This window comes from Telmatherina bonti (assembly GCF_933228915.1).
Source record: "Telmatherina bonti genome assembly, chromosome: 5".
Taxonomy (NCBI): Eukaryota; Metazoa; Chordata; class Actinopteri; order Atheriniformes; family Telmatherinidae; genus Telmatherina; species Telmatherina bonti.
In genome coordinates this window covers 18,255,635-18,268,959 of record NC_136623.1, presented here as the reverse complement: position 1 = coordinate 18,268,959, position 13,325 = coordinate 18,255,635, and the positions used below count along the sequence as shown (strand labels likewise).

Sequence of the window (13,325 nt, the reverse complement as noted above, 5' to 3'; positions counted from 1 at the left end):
TGTGTTTGGTTTATTAAAATTTAAGTGTACACATCTCTACTACGCCTCAACCAGGACTCCATGGGTTGGGTTGTCAAGGAGACAGTGATTGACGATATGATTTGGCTTAATTAACGTCGAAATGTGGGACTTTGGTAGAAATGATACGGTGTAAATTTAAATGTAAATTCAGTTCATGAGTGTACACTTACATTTATTAAAAACTATTAAATATTTATATAATTTTATTTAAGGATGTTTTAAAGGAAACTTAAAAAATATAGATGTTTTCAAAAAGTTATTGTACCCCCAGGAATGCCTTAAAGTACCCCCAGGAGTACGCGTATCCCCATTTGAGAAACACTGGTTTAGGGTATGTGCTGTGCTGGAATGTGCACATTTCAGAGGTGTTTACCAAAGTTGATTGTACCATTGGAGTGAAAGGGGGTTATTGTCAGTTTTTGCCATTATATTACAAGTCTCACGATATTCAAATACGGGATATTGCTACATAACCTTTAGACATTTCATTTTAGACATTCCATTTTAATCTCACTTAAATAAATGCCCAAAGTATGAAGTAAAATGCTATAGTTGTGGGCTGGTGTATCAACAAAAATGGTATCATCCAGCATTCTCCGCAGTCTGCAGTGAATATGGCGTCACTAAAAAGTGTAGGAGTCGAGAAACTTCATCCATGTAAATAACGCTAACAGAGAAAAACGTGAGGGTTTCTACGTGACGTTCCACGACTCTTTATACATTAATCAACCGTATAAATTATTGAATATGCCTCGTAAAAAGCCATTTAGCAACAAACAAAAGAAGAAACAGCTCCAGGTCAAACGCGAGAGAAAAAGAGGTAACTAAATGTTGTCGCTAGCGCTAGCATGCTAACAGTAAACGCTAGCTCCCCAGTTTAATTCCATTTAGTAGTGAGGTGTTTGCTCTCCCGTATAGTGTAAAATGTCGTTCATAAATTCTTTCAGCCCATCCTAACACTTATTTAAAATGTAAAGGGATCTTTTTTGTTCGTAATACCTTCATATCAAGCACTGTGATGCATTGTAACTCATCCTCGAACTTGAAAGTACAACGAAATCCTTTTGCTCATAAAACTCAAAGTAATGCATCATGCATGTATATGATCAGACCTAGACAATGATATATACTCTGCCAACCAAGCAGAGGCTATGGGTTTGTAATGTGTAAACACTAACCGAACTGTGTCCAAACACCACCATGTGCACGTGTGATGTTCCAAATATTTCCATATGACCAGAGACAGTCATCTGATTTCTTTTACATGAGTTTGAGGATGTTTTCATGTTTCGGCTGCCCAAAATTTTACAAAACTGCAATGCAATCACGTTTTTGTGCAAAAAGAAAAACACAGTTGCGCCATTTGAAATGTTTTTATTATGAAAATGTGCGAAGATGCGTTGTTCAGGGAGAGAATACAATTGCTACAGTTAAGGGAAAAGTCAGCCTGGTGGTTTCAGCAAATAAACAGTTCTTTGTTTTGTTTTTTGTTTTTTAACCTGGTTGTCTTTGCTTTCACACTCATGTAATGTCTGCCAGGCAACAGGAGTATGAACAATGTATACTACGTGTGTGGTCCTTGATGTAACCGTGATCTCTGACCCTGTCTTTCAGGGGACACTGGGTCTGGGCCAAGCAGCCGCAATGCAAGTGTGGAAAGAGGAGGAAGAGAGCGTCAATCAGACACCTCAGATAGTGAGACCACTGACATTAGAAGAATAAATCAGCAGCCCTTTAGCAGAGAAGGCAGACATGATCCCAACCGGTAAGTTAATATTATTTCTCCGACTGACTTTAAGAGACAATATCATGCACATCCTTCAATGTTTTTCTTTGGGGGGAAAAGAAAACATTGATGAAGTCCTGTCTCTTATTTGCCTTGCATGCAAAGGCCAGCAATCGGCTGTTGGGCATGTCTGGTGCCTAGGTAGAACGTCTGTCTCTTTTGTATCGGTGTACGCACCCCATTGTGGTTGTCATACTTCATCAACATCTTTTTTCCAACCAATTTAACTTGTAAAATTGGCTTCCCATCCATCTGTGGGCACACTCAGGCTGTTATGAGGAGGACATGAGGGCATTAGAACGGACACAGTAGTGATATCTGAAAGCCAAATACTAACTTAACATGTTATTATTTTTCATCCTCATTTCTACAAAACAAGCAAAGCATTTGCACCAATAGTGACAACACTACTTATAAAAATTTTTTTTTAAAAACTGGCCCTGTTCCCTTCACACTAGAGCTGATGAATGTAGGATCAGTCTATATCTTCTTACTATTTTTTCTACTTTTACTTCTGTTTTCACCTTTTTTTTTTTTTTTTTTTGCTGGATGCTCTTATATAATATTTTAATATGCATCTGGGTCTAAAGTCATAGTTTGTTTCTTTTAATTTAATGACATATTGTTATTGGCATTTTTCATTGTTGTTCCTGATTATTTACTGCTGTTTCTTGTTGTCTACACCACATGTACTCTGTATTGTCCAGTCAATGTTCGCTGTGTTTGTGATTGTGTCTGGTGCTGTGTAAGCACCCATGCCCAAGACAAATTACCTACCAAAGGCAAATAAAGTTGACCTTATCTTTTCACAATAATTGGCCATGTTGAGTGAAGGAAATAAGGACCAGCTGATTAGTTATGACTTAAGAGTATTTGTGTGCAATCTTAGATACCCCATGATTCAGTTAATAACAATCCAGGGTGCTATGATTTGATCATTAAATAATTATCGGGATTCTTAATACATATTTTTTTTCCACATTTAAGGTTATTTCTCACTCCGTGACCACCTTTATACTATTTTATTCTTGATTCAATATCAATTGAATCAAGTCACCCAACAAATTTATCTTCTGTATTTTATTTATGTTGAACCATAAATAGATCAAAGACATATAAAACATATTTTTCATATCTTTCTTATGTAATCTTTAGGAAAAAGGTGTTAGCAATAGTTAGGAACAACAACTTCTAACCTGGGCTGGGAATGGAGCTGCTGCCACATGTTTGTAGTATTGCTGTTATATTTTATTTTGACTTTACACAACTTCCATATGGAATAAATCTTTTCAAGGTCTTGTCTGTTTTTCTGTACATAAAAACCAAAATGTTTCCAAACGCTAGGATTCAAACCCGATGAGTAAATTGCACCATAAGTAACTGTAGCTACAAGGCTAGCTGCCAGCTTCCTGGTCTCTGTTTACTGTTTGCCACTTGGGCACTCTAGCGGGAAGGACTTCAAATCTCTTTCCCTAAAGCAAGGGTGCCCAAAGTCAGTCCTCAAAGGCTGCTGTCCTTCTGGTTTTCAATGTATACCTGTTCCAAGACACCTGGCTTCCATTAAATTGATCCAACAGTAAATGAAGTTTGGCACAATCACTGATTAGCTTGAATCAGGTATTTTGGAACAGAGATATATGGAAAACCTGCAGGATTGTGGCCCTCGAGGATCGAAGCTGGACACCCCTGCCCTAATGTGTACAGGTAGCAGAGTGACTTTAAGCTTCCTGCCTCACTGTGTTTCTGGTATTTAATTATCCTGAAAAATAGTCCCTTTTTTATATTTGTGAATTGTAATTGAATTGGCACTATTTTCATTGTGATGCATTGATTAAATAGTGAATTTGCCCACCCCTATTTAAGAGAGACTAGTTCTTTGCAAGGTTGCTGAAAAACAAAAAGCCTGTACTTCTTTTTGTTTTTTGTTTTTAAACTTCTTTTTTTTTTTTTTTTTTTTTTTTTTTTTATTTCTTTTACATTATAAGAGTAGCTTAATCTCTTTACACAGATACAGGTTGTTTGATCTGGATGACAACTAGATTTTGCCTTTGCCATGTTTTCTAACATTGCATTTCTAAAGAGACCAAGCAGGAGGCCTGTAGTTAGCAATGGTTGTTCAAGGAGGTTTGATTTAGAAAACCCTAAAACCCTCATTTCCAAAAGTCAGCTGTGCTTGCTCAGCTGATTGGTCAGAAAGTGCTGTCTGTGGATAGTTACATGTTCTTTATTTTACCGTGCCAAACTACACACTAGACAAGTGTTACATATAGATCTGTCATGGTGATGTTTGAAAGTACTGAAAGAAAACTCTGAGCTAAAATGAAAGCACAAACACTGGGTTTTCTTCTTCAGGAGAGTGCCCTTTCATGTGGACTTTGGGCTTTGTAACTTTGCAGACATCAACAGACTTGATCTTTACCATACTGATTCGGTCCAGACAGTAACTACTCTGCATATTGCTTATGAATGTGTCTATTATAATGTAAGGTATAAACCTGCATTGTGTGCAAATTTACATGTTCACAAATTTAAACTTAAACTGGAATTACTGACCCCTCTGTTGCTTTTCAGGTTTCGACTGCACTTTGACAAAGAAAGTAAAGAAGAGGTGGAGAGGAGGAAGAAGCTGGCCATGGAGACAGTGCTGAAACCAGTGTCAGACAAAGAACTTGAGGTTAACATCAATGACATATACCCATCAGAAAAAGGTTGGGCTGTTTTTCATTCTTTTCTGACAGCAGTGTTGCAGATGAGCAGAGTGGTTTATGTCATGGGTCACTGCTTGATATACTGAAACTTTATTTTACACTTTCAGGTCTTGGCTTCCCACGTCGGCCATCCTGGACCTATGAGATGACACGGGAGAGCCTGATGAGGAAAGAGGAGAAGTCATACAGAGATTACCTGGACGATTTGCATTCCAGAAACCCACCTGGCTCTCTTAGCCACTTTGAGCACAATCTGGAGGTAATTTGATTACCATGACAATGCTGCTAAAGATTTTTCTTCATTATCAAAGTGGCAGTGATGGGTTGTAATACTGTCATAGCCACCCAATCTGAGGCAAAGGTATTTATTCTTAGTAGTATCTTTGTACTACTTAATGAAAGTACTTTTTATTAATCAGTGCCTGAGTTCAAATGATTTAGAAAATTTCTGTCAAGTCACATTTCTCTCCATTCTCTGTATTAACTAACACAGAAAGTCATACAAATGTTGTCGAACTTCACCTGCTGATGGACTGGGACTCCATACAGTTGAATGTGCCATTCTGAATGCTTCTCTATTAAAAATCTACAGACATAAAGTTATCAACTTAGTAGGTTGAACCTTATAACAAGAGGCTTGTGTGGGACGGGGTTGGTTTTAATTTGACACATTTTTCAGTTTTATTTTTGTTTACTTTTTAATTACTCTTTATTTGTGTAGTTTTTTTAAAGTTACATTACTGTGCAGCACTTTGGTCAGCTGTGATGTTGTTTTAGTGCTGTAGAAATAAAATTGAATATTATCTTTTTATAAGTCATAGCATTAAATAAATGGCACTGCTTTTCTTTTTTATAATTTCCCTGATTATTCAAATGGCATTTAAGCATTTCAGTACAATAAAACATTACGGATAATATTTACAGATACAGTTTTAATTATTATGAAATATTGTAGTAGAAGGGTTTTACATGATATGGTGTTAAGCATTATATCTGACTTTATGTGTTGCTCAATCATTGGTAAATGGTCAATGTTACATATGTGCTCAAGTTAAGTCCAAATAAACTGACCCAGTATCTCAATGACAGAAAGCCTTTTTTTAAACTAATCATTAAAGCCATTAATGTTCCATATATTTTATGTAGGGCTACAAAGGGCTTTGTTGGCATTGTGATTAGAAAGAATTTGAGGGCATATAAGTTTGTGTATCGTATGTTTTTTACCTTTGAAGAAAGTGCAATAATTTATCATCCGCCTGCTGTGAAAGTGTTTACTTCTTTTTTCCAAAAGCAAAAAATCCTGCACATGAATCGATTTCAAAACATTGAGTGAGCTCAGAAGATGCACCACAGCAGCCGATGGAATAATGTGACTCTCAATAATTTAAAGATGAAATCTTTTTAAGTTGATCAGAAGATATATCTGAAAGTACAATAACACATATGTGAATTAGCCTTAAGACCAAATGAGTTATTTTGCCTATATGCCTGGCTAGTACTAATAGTATTTATTTATTCAATTTAATTAAACACATTATTGATTGTAACTTCAGTGCTTCAGGCTGCAACCACCTATAGAGATGAGCAGGATTGGCAGTGAAACATGTAACACGTGGCTTACAGTGTGACATGCAGAATATGCATCTTGTGTATCTCTCATTCCATCTCCCCAGTTAACCATGAGCACAGTGTTACGCACATGATGGCAGAATATTTAGACTTGTATATATGATTTAGTGCTGATTATTCTTGGGATTATTTTAAATGTAGTGAATTCTGAGCAGTCGTATCATGACAGGCAATCATAAAGACATTGATTCATTATATTTCACATAGAAGTAACATCTCGAAATAGATCCGCTTTGTCCTCAAAGTTTGCAGTTGACAGAGAACCAAGATTGCAAACTTATAATCATCATCTATAACTTCTCTGTATTCTCTGTTTTTCTCTTTATTGTAGACATGGAGACAACTATGGAGAGTCTTGGAGATGTCTGATGTCATCCTGCTTATTGTTGACATTAGGCACCCGGTAGGTGAGCTTGAAGAGAAAAAGCACTTGGGTCAAATCATGCCACTAGGTGGAGATAATGTCAAAAAGCATTAAATATCCAGTGTGGTGATGAGCACATCTTTCAGATCCTTGTACATTTATTGACTCAGAATATTCCAGTAATATAACCTGGTTTTAATCCCCGATAGAAAAATCCTAATTATATGCCTGTAAAGTGTCTAAACAGAAGTTAAGAGTCAAGATGGAAAGATTTTACACAGCTTTTACCAATCCCACATGTATGCTTAAAACAAGTCCAAGAAATTAAAAATATACATACATATGTATACCTATTGGTTCGACCTTAAAGACAGATTTTTGTGAATAGGCTTTTTGTTGAGGTCCCACTGAGATTTGGGAACAGTTGACTACTGTGACGCAAAGATCTAGTTTTTGTTTTGCATAACATGAAATCACTACGTTTTAGTTATAGTAGTAGTTTAACAGTGTATTTGGCTTTTTTTGCTATTATTGTCAGATATTGCTGCAAAAGAAAACAATGGAAAATTGAACTTACTTCTGTGTTCAATGTTTGTTGATTATATTTTGACTTCATATTAATGCTAAAGCCCAGTTCTTTTGTCTTTGACACACTTTCGAGAGTTGAAAATGCCACAACTCATCTTGTTCCAATTAATAATGGCATGATCAGGTGATGTCGCTGCTGAGGCCTCAAATATTATTTTAAGAAAGTGTGTCTTCTTACAGGTGCTGCAGTTTCCTCCAACTCTCTACCATTACATCACAGGAGATTTGCAGAAGCAGGTAATCCTGGTGTTGAACAAAGCTGACCTGTGTCCTCCACCACTTGTGATTGCCTGGAAGCATTACATGACCTCCCAATTCCCTCACCTGGAAATAGTGTGTTTCACCTCCCACCCTGGACAAGCATACAGCACAGGTAAGGAGAGGGTGGGACTTAATGAGAAAACTAGTGGAGAACTTAAGATTTCAGTGCATTCTGATGAGTCTTTTTTTTTTTTCTTTTTACAATTCATGATTTTTTCTTCCCTCTAGTGCTTCAGAAGAGGAGAATGAGGAGAAAGGCTGACTGGAGTCATGCAGGAGGTCTTATTGACATTTTCAAAGCCTGTCAGGAGATTACATTAGGAAGAGGTTGGAAAAAATCTTTATCTTTCCTTTGTGTAATTTAGGCATTTAATAGTTATCTATGACCAGCTGATCAGAAAAGGTATACCTTCCTTTTAGTGGTATTTAGGCGTCATGAGAACAAGAGGGACAGAGAGAAAATTCATCCTTTCACACTTGCCATGTTTCCCACATAGTATCAATCGTCTTAATAAATGTAGAGAAAACGCAGCTGTTTTCAGGTCAATATTTAGGGCTCAGTCAGACACAAGAGCTCTGGCGCTGTGCCACTTAAGCAGTACAAGTGGTTGTTGCCCATTCTGTGGAAAAGCTGTGATTCTGGCACTTAGTGGGTAAAATAGCAGCTCTTATTTAATTACTCTTTGGTCATGACACAGAAGTGGTAGTCAGTTTGCTATAATTCTCGTGGGTAAGCTAGTCAGTGGAGTCACAGTGACTACAGCAGTGAACCATGGAAAGAAGGGGAAAAAAAGTATTAGACATATTCATACTCATGGTATCTTCGATAAATGGTCGGAATCGCATCACATTTTATAACAAGCTTAGTGGCAGATTACTGCTTTCCCTTGTACTTATACCTGCTTTTGAAAGAAAAACACAGCATGTATCCAGATAAACTGTTATATAAAGCAAAAAAGAATCTATTTTCATGCAATCACAGTTATCAACTAAAACTGTTATGTCTGCCATTTTAGCAACCTGAACAAAACACACCAGCTTAACATCCACCTTGCTTTCACTTGCTTCATGTAACTTCCTAGAGTCTATCCCAGAAAGAGAACTGGTTGACGATGGCTGCTCCAAACTGTCTACATAAAACATACTGTCTCACTCTGCCTTTCAAGTTTGACAGTGGTGTTCTACAGAGTCAAAACAGAAATCCTCAGCCATTGAGTCCTTAACTAGTTGTCCTTGTGATATGTCATAAATATTCACCTGATGGATGTTCAGTAAGGTGAAAAAATATTTTTAGTGGAGGGAGACTTCAAGTGCAGCTGTTGCATGACAGTTCTGAACTCACTGGGGACATATCATGGTAGATGCTAATGCAGTTTGTACAAACAAACAAAAAACCGGATCAGATAAGATGAATACACAGATATTAAATAGTTGTTTTTCTTTTTTTGTTTTTTTTTTTACTAAAAGTTAGACCTATCTCTGGTTTTTATTTTTTTTTTAAATTTTAAAAAAAGGAATTGCATCATGTCATTTTTACTTCCACAGATTGACAGGCTTTGTGTGGTTGACAGTGATTGCTTTGTTAATCTTGTACATACGTTAGAGCTGTTGTAAAACTTCCAGGGGAATTACTTCGACATCTAAAATATGGCTTCACATGAAAGAAACAAGACTGCAGTACTCATAAAGGAGAACAGCAACATACCAACAGTACAAAGTATTTAATTGACACGTGTGTCAGACTTGTATAACAAGTCAAAATCTAAAATATTTTCTAGAATTTGATTGCTTTGTCTTGTTTTAGATGTCTGTTTAGTCAATTGTCACTTGCTAGGCATAGAAAAAAAATCAACAAAGAAATTTATATCCATCTTAAAGGAATTTTAGCCGCTGTATGTAACTATATCTTATCTAATCAAAATGACAAAAGACATTCTGTTTAAAAATTAATCACCCCTAAATTCTGTCACCCCTTGTATATAGATGCGTATGAACTTGTCCTTGAAATGCTCACCTCTGCTATTTTTGTTACCTTTGAACTTTTTTCCTCAGTTGACCTGTCCAGCTGGGAGCAGAAGATTCAGAGAGATGCTGTTGCTGAGCGACTTGATGGAGAACGGACAGATGAAGTAGCAGAGTCTGTGCTTGTGGAGCATCAAAGCGATAGTGCTATGGAGATGAGCAACCCATCACAGGAGCTCTATAAAGATGGGGTTCTCACATTGGGCTGCATAGGTGAGTTTTAACATCAGGAGGGAATAAATATGCCAGTGTTATGAATAGTTTTTTTTTTTCTGTTAATTTCATCATTCCCTTGGCAATATTTGATCATGTCTATTTTTCTAGGTTTTCCAAATGTTGGTAAGTCATCTGTTATAAACAGCCTGGTCGGGAGGAAAGTTGTGAGTGTGTCTCGCACCCCAGGCCACACCAAATACTTCCAGACCTACTACCTCACCCCGACAGTTAAACTCTGCGACTGTCCAGGGCTGGTCTTCCCCTCCCGTGTCAATAAACAGTTACAGGTACAAACCCAGTCTTGTACGGTTTCCTTTTTTTCTTTTAATAAAAGTTCTTTTTTTAAAAAATATCTTTATTTACTTATTTATTTATTTATTTATTAGATTGTTTTTAAAATGTTTTGTATTGTTTTCTGTAGATTCTGGCAGGCATTTACCCAGTATCTCAGCTGCAAGAGCCTTACACCTCAGTCGGCTATCTATGTGAGAGAACCCCTTTCCTTTCTGTGCTGAAACTCAAACACCCCAGTTTGCAGGAGAAAGAACCACAACAAGAACAAGGGTCTGAAGAACCCTGCTGGACTGCCTGGGATGTCTGTGAGGGTATGAAACTATATAAGCCTTTTCCCATCAGTAATGACCTAAAGTAGGTAGACAGTTCAGCTCTTTCTCATCACTCAGATGGAAATGTGACGTATTTGCAAGGAAAAAATTTCAGCTGTGGGTTTAATAATGTAGTGAACATAAACAGTAGCAAGATTGTGTGTAAGCGATTAATTAAAAAGAAAATACAATGTGTCTGTGTCACAGAGGAATAAGCTATATTACATTTAGGCGACAGTGGCATTGCTCATTAGTTGGAACAGTGTATTGTTGTAAATAATCTTGTCATGGAAATGGCTGACAGTTGGCAATAAGCAGAAGTGTCATGCTTTAATTATGGTACCACAGTCGATTGTACTGCCCCTCACAGCTGTCATCAAAATGCTGTTTTTATTATCTCTTTGTTTTCTTCAGCCTGGGCTGAAAGGAGAGGCTACAAAACAGCAAAAGCAGCTCGAAACGATGTTTATCGCGCGGCAAATAGTCTCCTAAGGTTGGCGATAGACGGCAGATTGTGTCTCTGCCTCAGACCACCTGGCTACAGTTGTCTGAGAGGTAAGAAAGGTTCCATATCTCCTCATCCGACCTTAACATGTATTTAAAGTGTTAAATGGGCACAGCTGATTTGTTTTGGGGGTTATTTATGATTCACAGAGCAGTGGGAAAATCATCCCGACTTGCCAGAAATTATGGCTCTCCAAGGAAGGGCAACAGAGGAGGAAGGAGCAGATGAAAGGGATGACGAAGAGGATGGCGAGTCCAGCTCAGAGCCAGAGGAGGAAAGAGACCGGGATGCAGATGATGATGAGGATGGAGATGATGAAGATGAAGGTTTTGGGAATCAGAGACAGAAGGAAGAGAAGCCATCTGGCTTCACAGTCAACATGTTTAATGTTCTCCGGGAAAACGAGTGTGAATGAGACGACAGCAGGAAAATTTAACCAGGCCTCTTTTTCTGACTTTAGCCTGAGTGCATTTTTCATTCCTTGCATTTCCCAACATGCATTCCCTCATGTTTTATTCCCTTTTTCATCTGCACTCCTTAAGTCATGTATCTCTGTAGATTAACCATATTTGTTCTCATTCGTTTGCTTCGTGTGCTTCCTCCTGTAACATACAGAGCATATTTATGTATTCCATGCTGTGCCTCTGCTCTGCTTGTTCATCCTCAAAGCTTGATCTTCACTGATGCTTTCAGGAATGGGTTTGGTTTGATCTTCTTTTTTTCTTTTTTTTTTTTTTTTTTTTTAAGTTTGCATGTAGTTGAGAAAGACAAAAGAACAAAGTAATTTTCCTGAATGTGGAATAATAATAATAAACTAACTGATTTTCAGTCCTTTTATTAGTAAGTGACCTCGCAGCTGTGATGCCAAAGTTCAGGAAATGATGTTTAAGATAATCAGATGCACTGTTTAATAAGATGTCATTCACTGGAGCAGCCTATCGGCTCAGAGCAGCTGGAGATTTAGGAAATCCAAATTTTCTCTGTAGATAGTAACATTTGATAAGTTGGTGTAAAAAAACTGATATAAACCCAACATTTCACATGAATACTGTAGATCTGTCATAGGATCATTATCTGAACTTGGTTTCGATGGTAAAAAAAAAATTATGTTGGATAAATTTAATATTTTGCAGAGTTTTGGGAGGCAAAAGGTGTTGAACCCAGACTTTTTTTTTTTAGGAATTGAACCTTTAGTGTTTTAATGGCTAAACTTTTCTTTAGATGCTGAGATAGATTTTCAGTACTTAGTCACATTACTCATTCAGCTGTTGTCAGCAAATGGTCTCTCAGACAACTAATTCTTCTTTTAAAATCACCTAAAGGGATACTTTGACCATTTTTGAAAAAGTTATTGGTCTGGTTATTTCAAATGCTTAAAAAAAATAAATATTGACTTGTGAAAATTTCCACACTGAAAATAAGTAATAAAAGGAAATTACATTTTTATTTGCATGTAGTTGATGAATCCGGTGGTTCTGTTATCAGAGGTTGTGAGGCTGCTGAGAAAACATCCCAATAAAATCACAACCTACTGATCTTCTAAATATTTCATAAAGCTGGAGCAAGTGAGCAACATGGCAAGATGCAGGTTGTCTTATTGACTATATGGCTGCCCCGTTCCCTTTGTTTGTGAGCTCTGCACTGGGCTGACAAGTGATGAGCTGCAGCTGTGTCTGCACAACATACATGCATCTATCAGGAAGCAAATTTAGCAAACAGTCACTCTTAAACTACACAGAGAAAAAAATAATCTGACCACTTCAGTTTCTATGTTTTTAAATAGCAGTCAACTTCTTCCAGGATAATTGAAATAAGAGGACATCTCTATCGTTTGATTATTCTCTTACACTTTCTCTGTGATGTGCAATGGCCCCACACTTCTGCAATCCTGACTGCTGCATTGTGTGTTCTATTGTACCTCATGTTTGTGTTTATCAAGAGACTACAGCATAGTGCTGTGTTACTGTGTAATACACCACCCTGCAGCTGCATATGGGCCTTTCTGCAGTCGGTACAAAGAAGGCAGAAAGTAAACACTACCGTTCTGGTAAACACACCAGAATTTTTACTTGGTTTTGTGGATTCCCGTTTTCTTTTTTCTGGAAATATTTAAAATGTTTGTAGTATATAGTAGGAGTGTAAAAGCTTGAGGTGTGTTCAGGCAGTTTGCTGCATCCTTCATTTCATTCCTAGTACGCCTCATAATGGCTGGACTGCTTTCTGCAATTAAAAATGAAAAGCCTTCAAAACCCGATTTATGTCTGTGATCTTCATTTTATATAAAATATCTTTTAAGATTGGTGTTTTTACTTTTGGTTTTTTCTTTAAAGAATGCATGTCCTATAACTTCACCCACACATCCTATCTTGTTCATTTCAAAAGCCCATAATTAAGCTTTTTCTTTAAATGTTTTGACAAACCCTCAGAGGATGTTTGCAATTAATGAGGGCAGCTCGTATGTGCAAAGATGAGCTTTGCAGACTAATTGCTGCTGGTTGCCTATATATAATGAAAGTGTTCCAAAAGACAGATGCGATGTTAATTACATGTCAGTGGTGTATTTTAAGTGCAGCTGATAAATAATTCCTAATATTAGAGTTACTGATGCAAATGATCAGCT

The 13,325-nt window shown here is 37.1% G+C and overlaps 1 protein-coding gene across 1 annotated transcript; it reads left to right on the top strand.

Annotated features, from left to right (window-relative positions):
* The first annotated feature begins 644 nt into the window (after positions 1-644).
* gnl1 (guanine nucleotide binding protein-like 1) lies at positions 645-12,959 on the top strand. Its single transcript, XM_079240995.1, has 12 exons — positions 645-841; positions 1,636-1,786; positions 4,379-4,515; positions 4,623-4,774; positions 6,476-6,547; positions 7,277-7,469; positions 7,586-7,684; positions 9,410-9,592; positions 9,704-9,882; positions 10,017-10,200; positions 10,615-10,755; positions 10,855-12,959. The coding sequence occupies exons 1-12, from the start codon at positions 769-771 to the stop codon at positions 11,118-11,120; spliced, it is 1,830 nt and encodes a 609-aa protein (XP_079097121.1). The 5' UTR covers positions 645-768; the 3' UTR covers positions 11,121-12,959.
* Positions 12,960-13,325: the final 366 nt, after the last annotated feature.

Coding starts and splice junctions, on each gene's coding strand:
- gnl1 (XM_079240995.1), top strand. CDS start 769: ATGCCTCGTAAAAAGCCATTTAGCAACAAACAAAAGAAGAAACAGCTC. Junction 842..1,635: donor CAAACGCGAGAGAAAAAGAG/GTAACTAAATGT, acceptor CCTGTCTTTCAG/GGGACACTGGGTCTGGGCCA. Junction 6,548..7,276: donor TTGTTGACATTAGGCACCCG/GTAGGTGAGCTT, acceptor GTCTTCTTACAG/GTGCTGCAGTTTCCTCCAAC.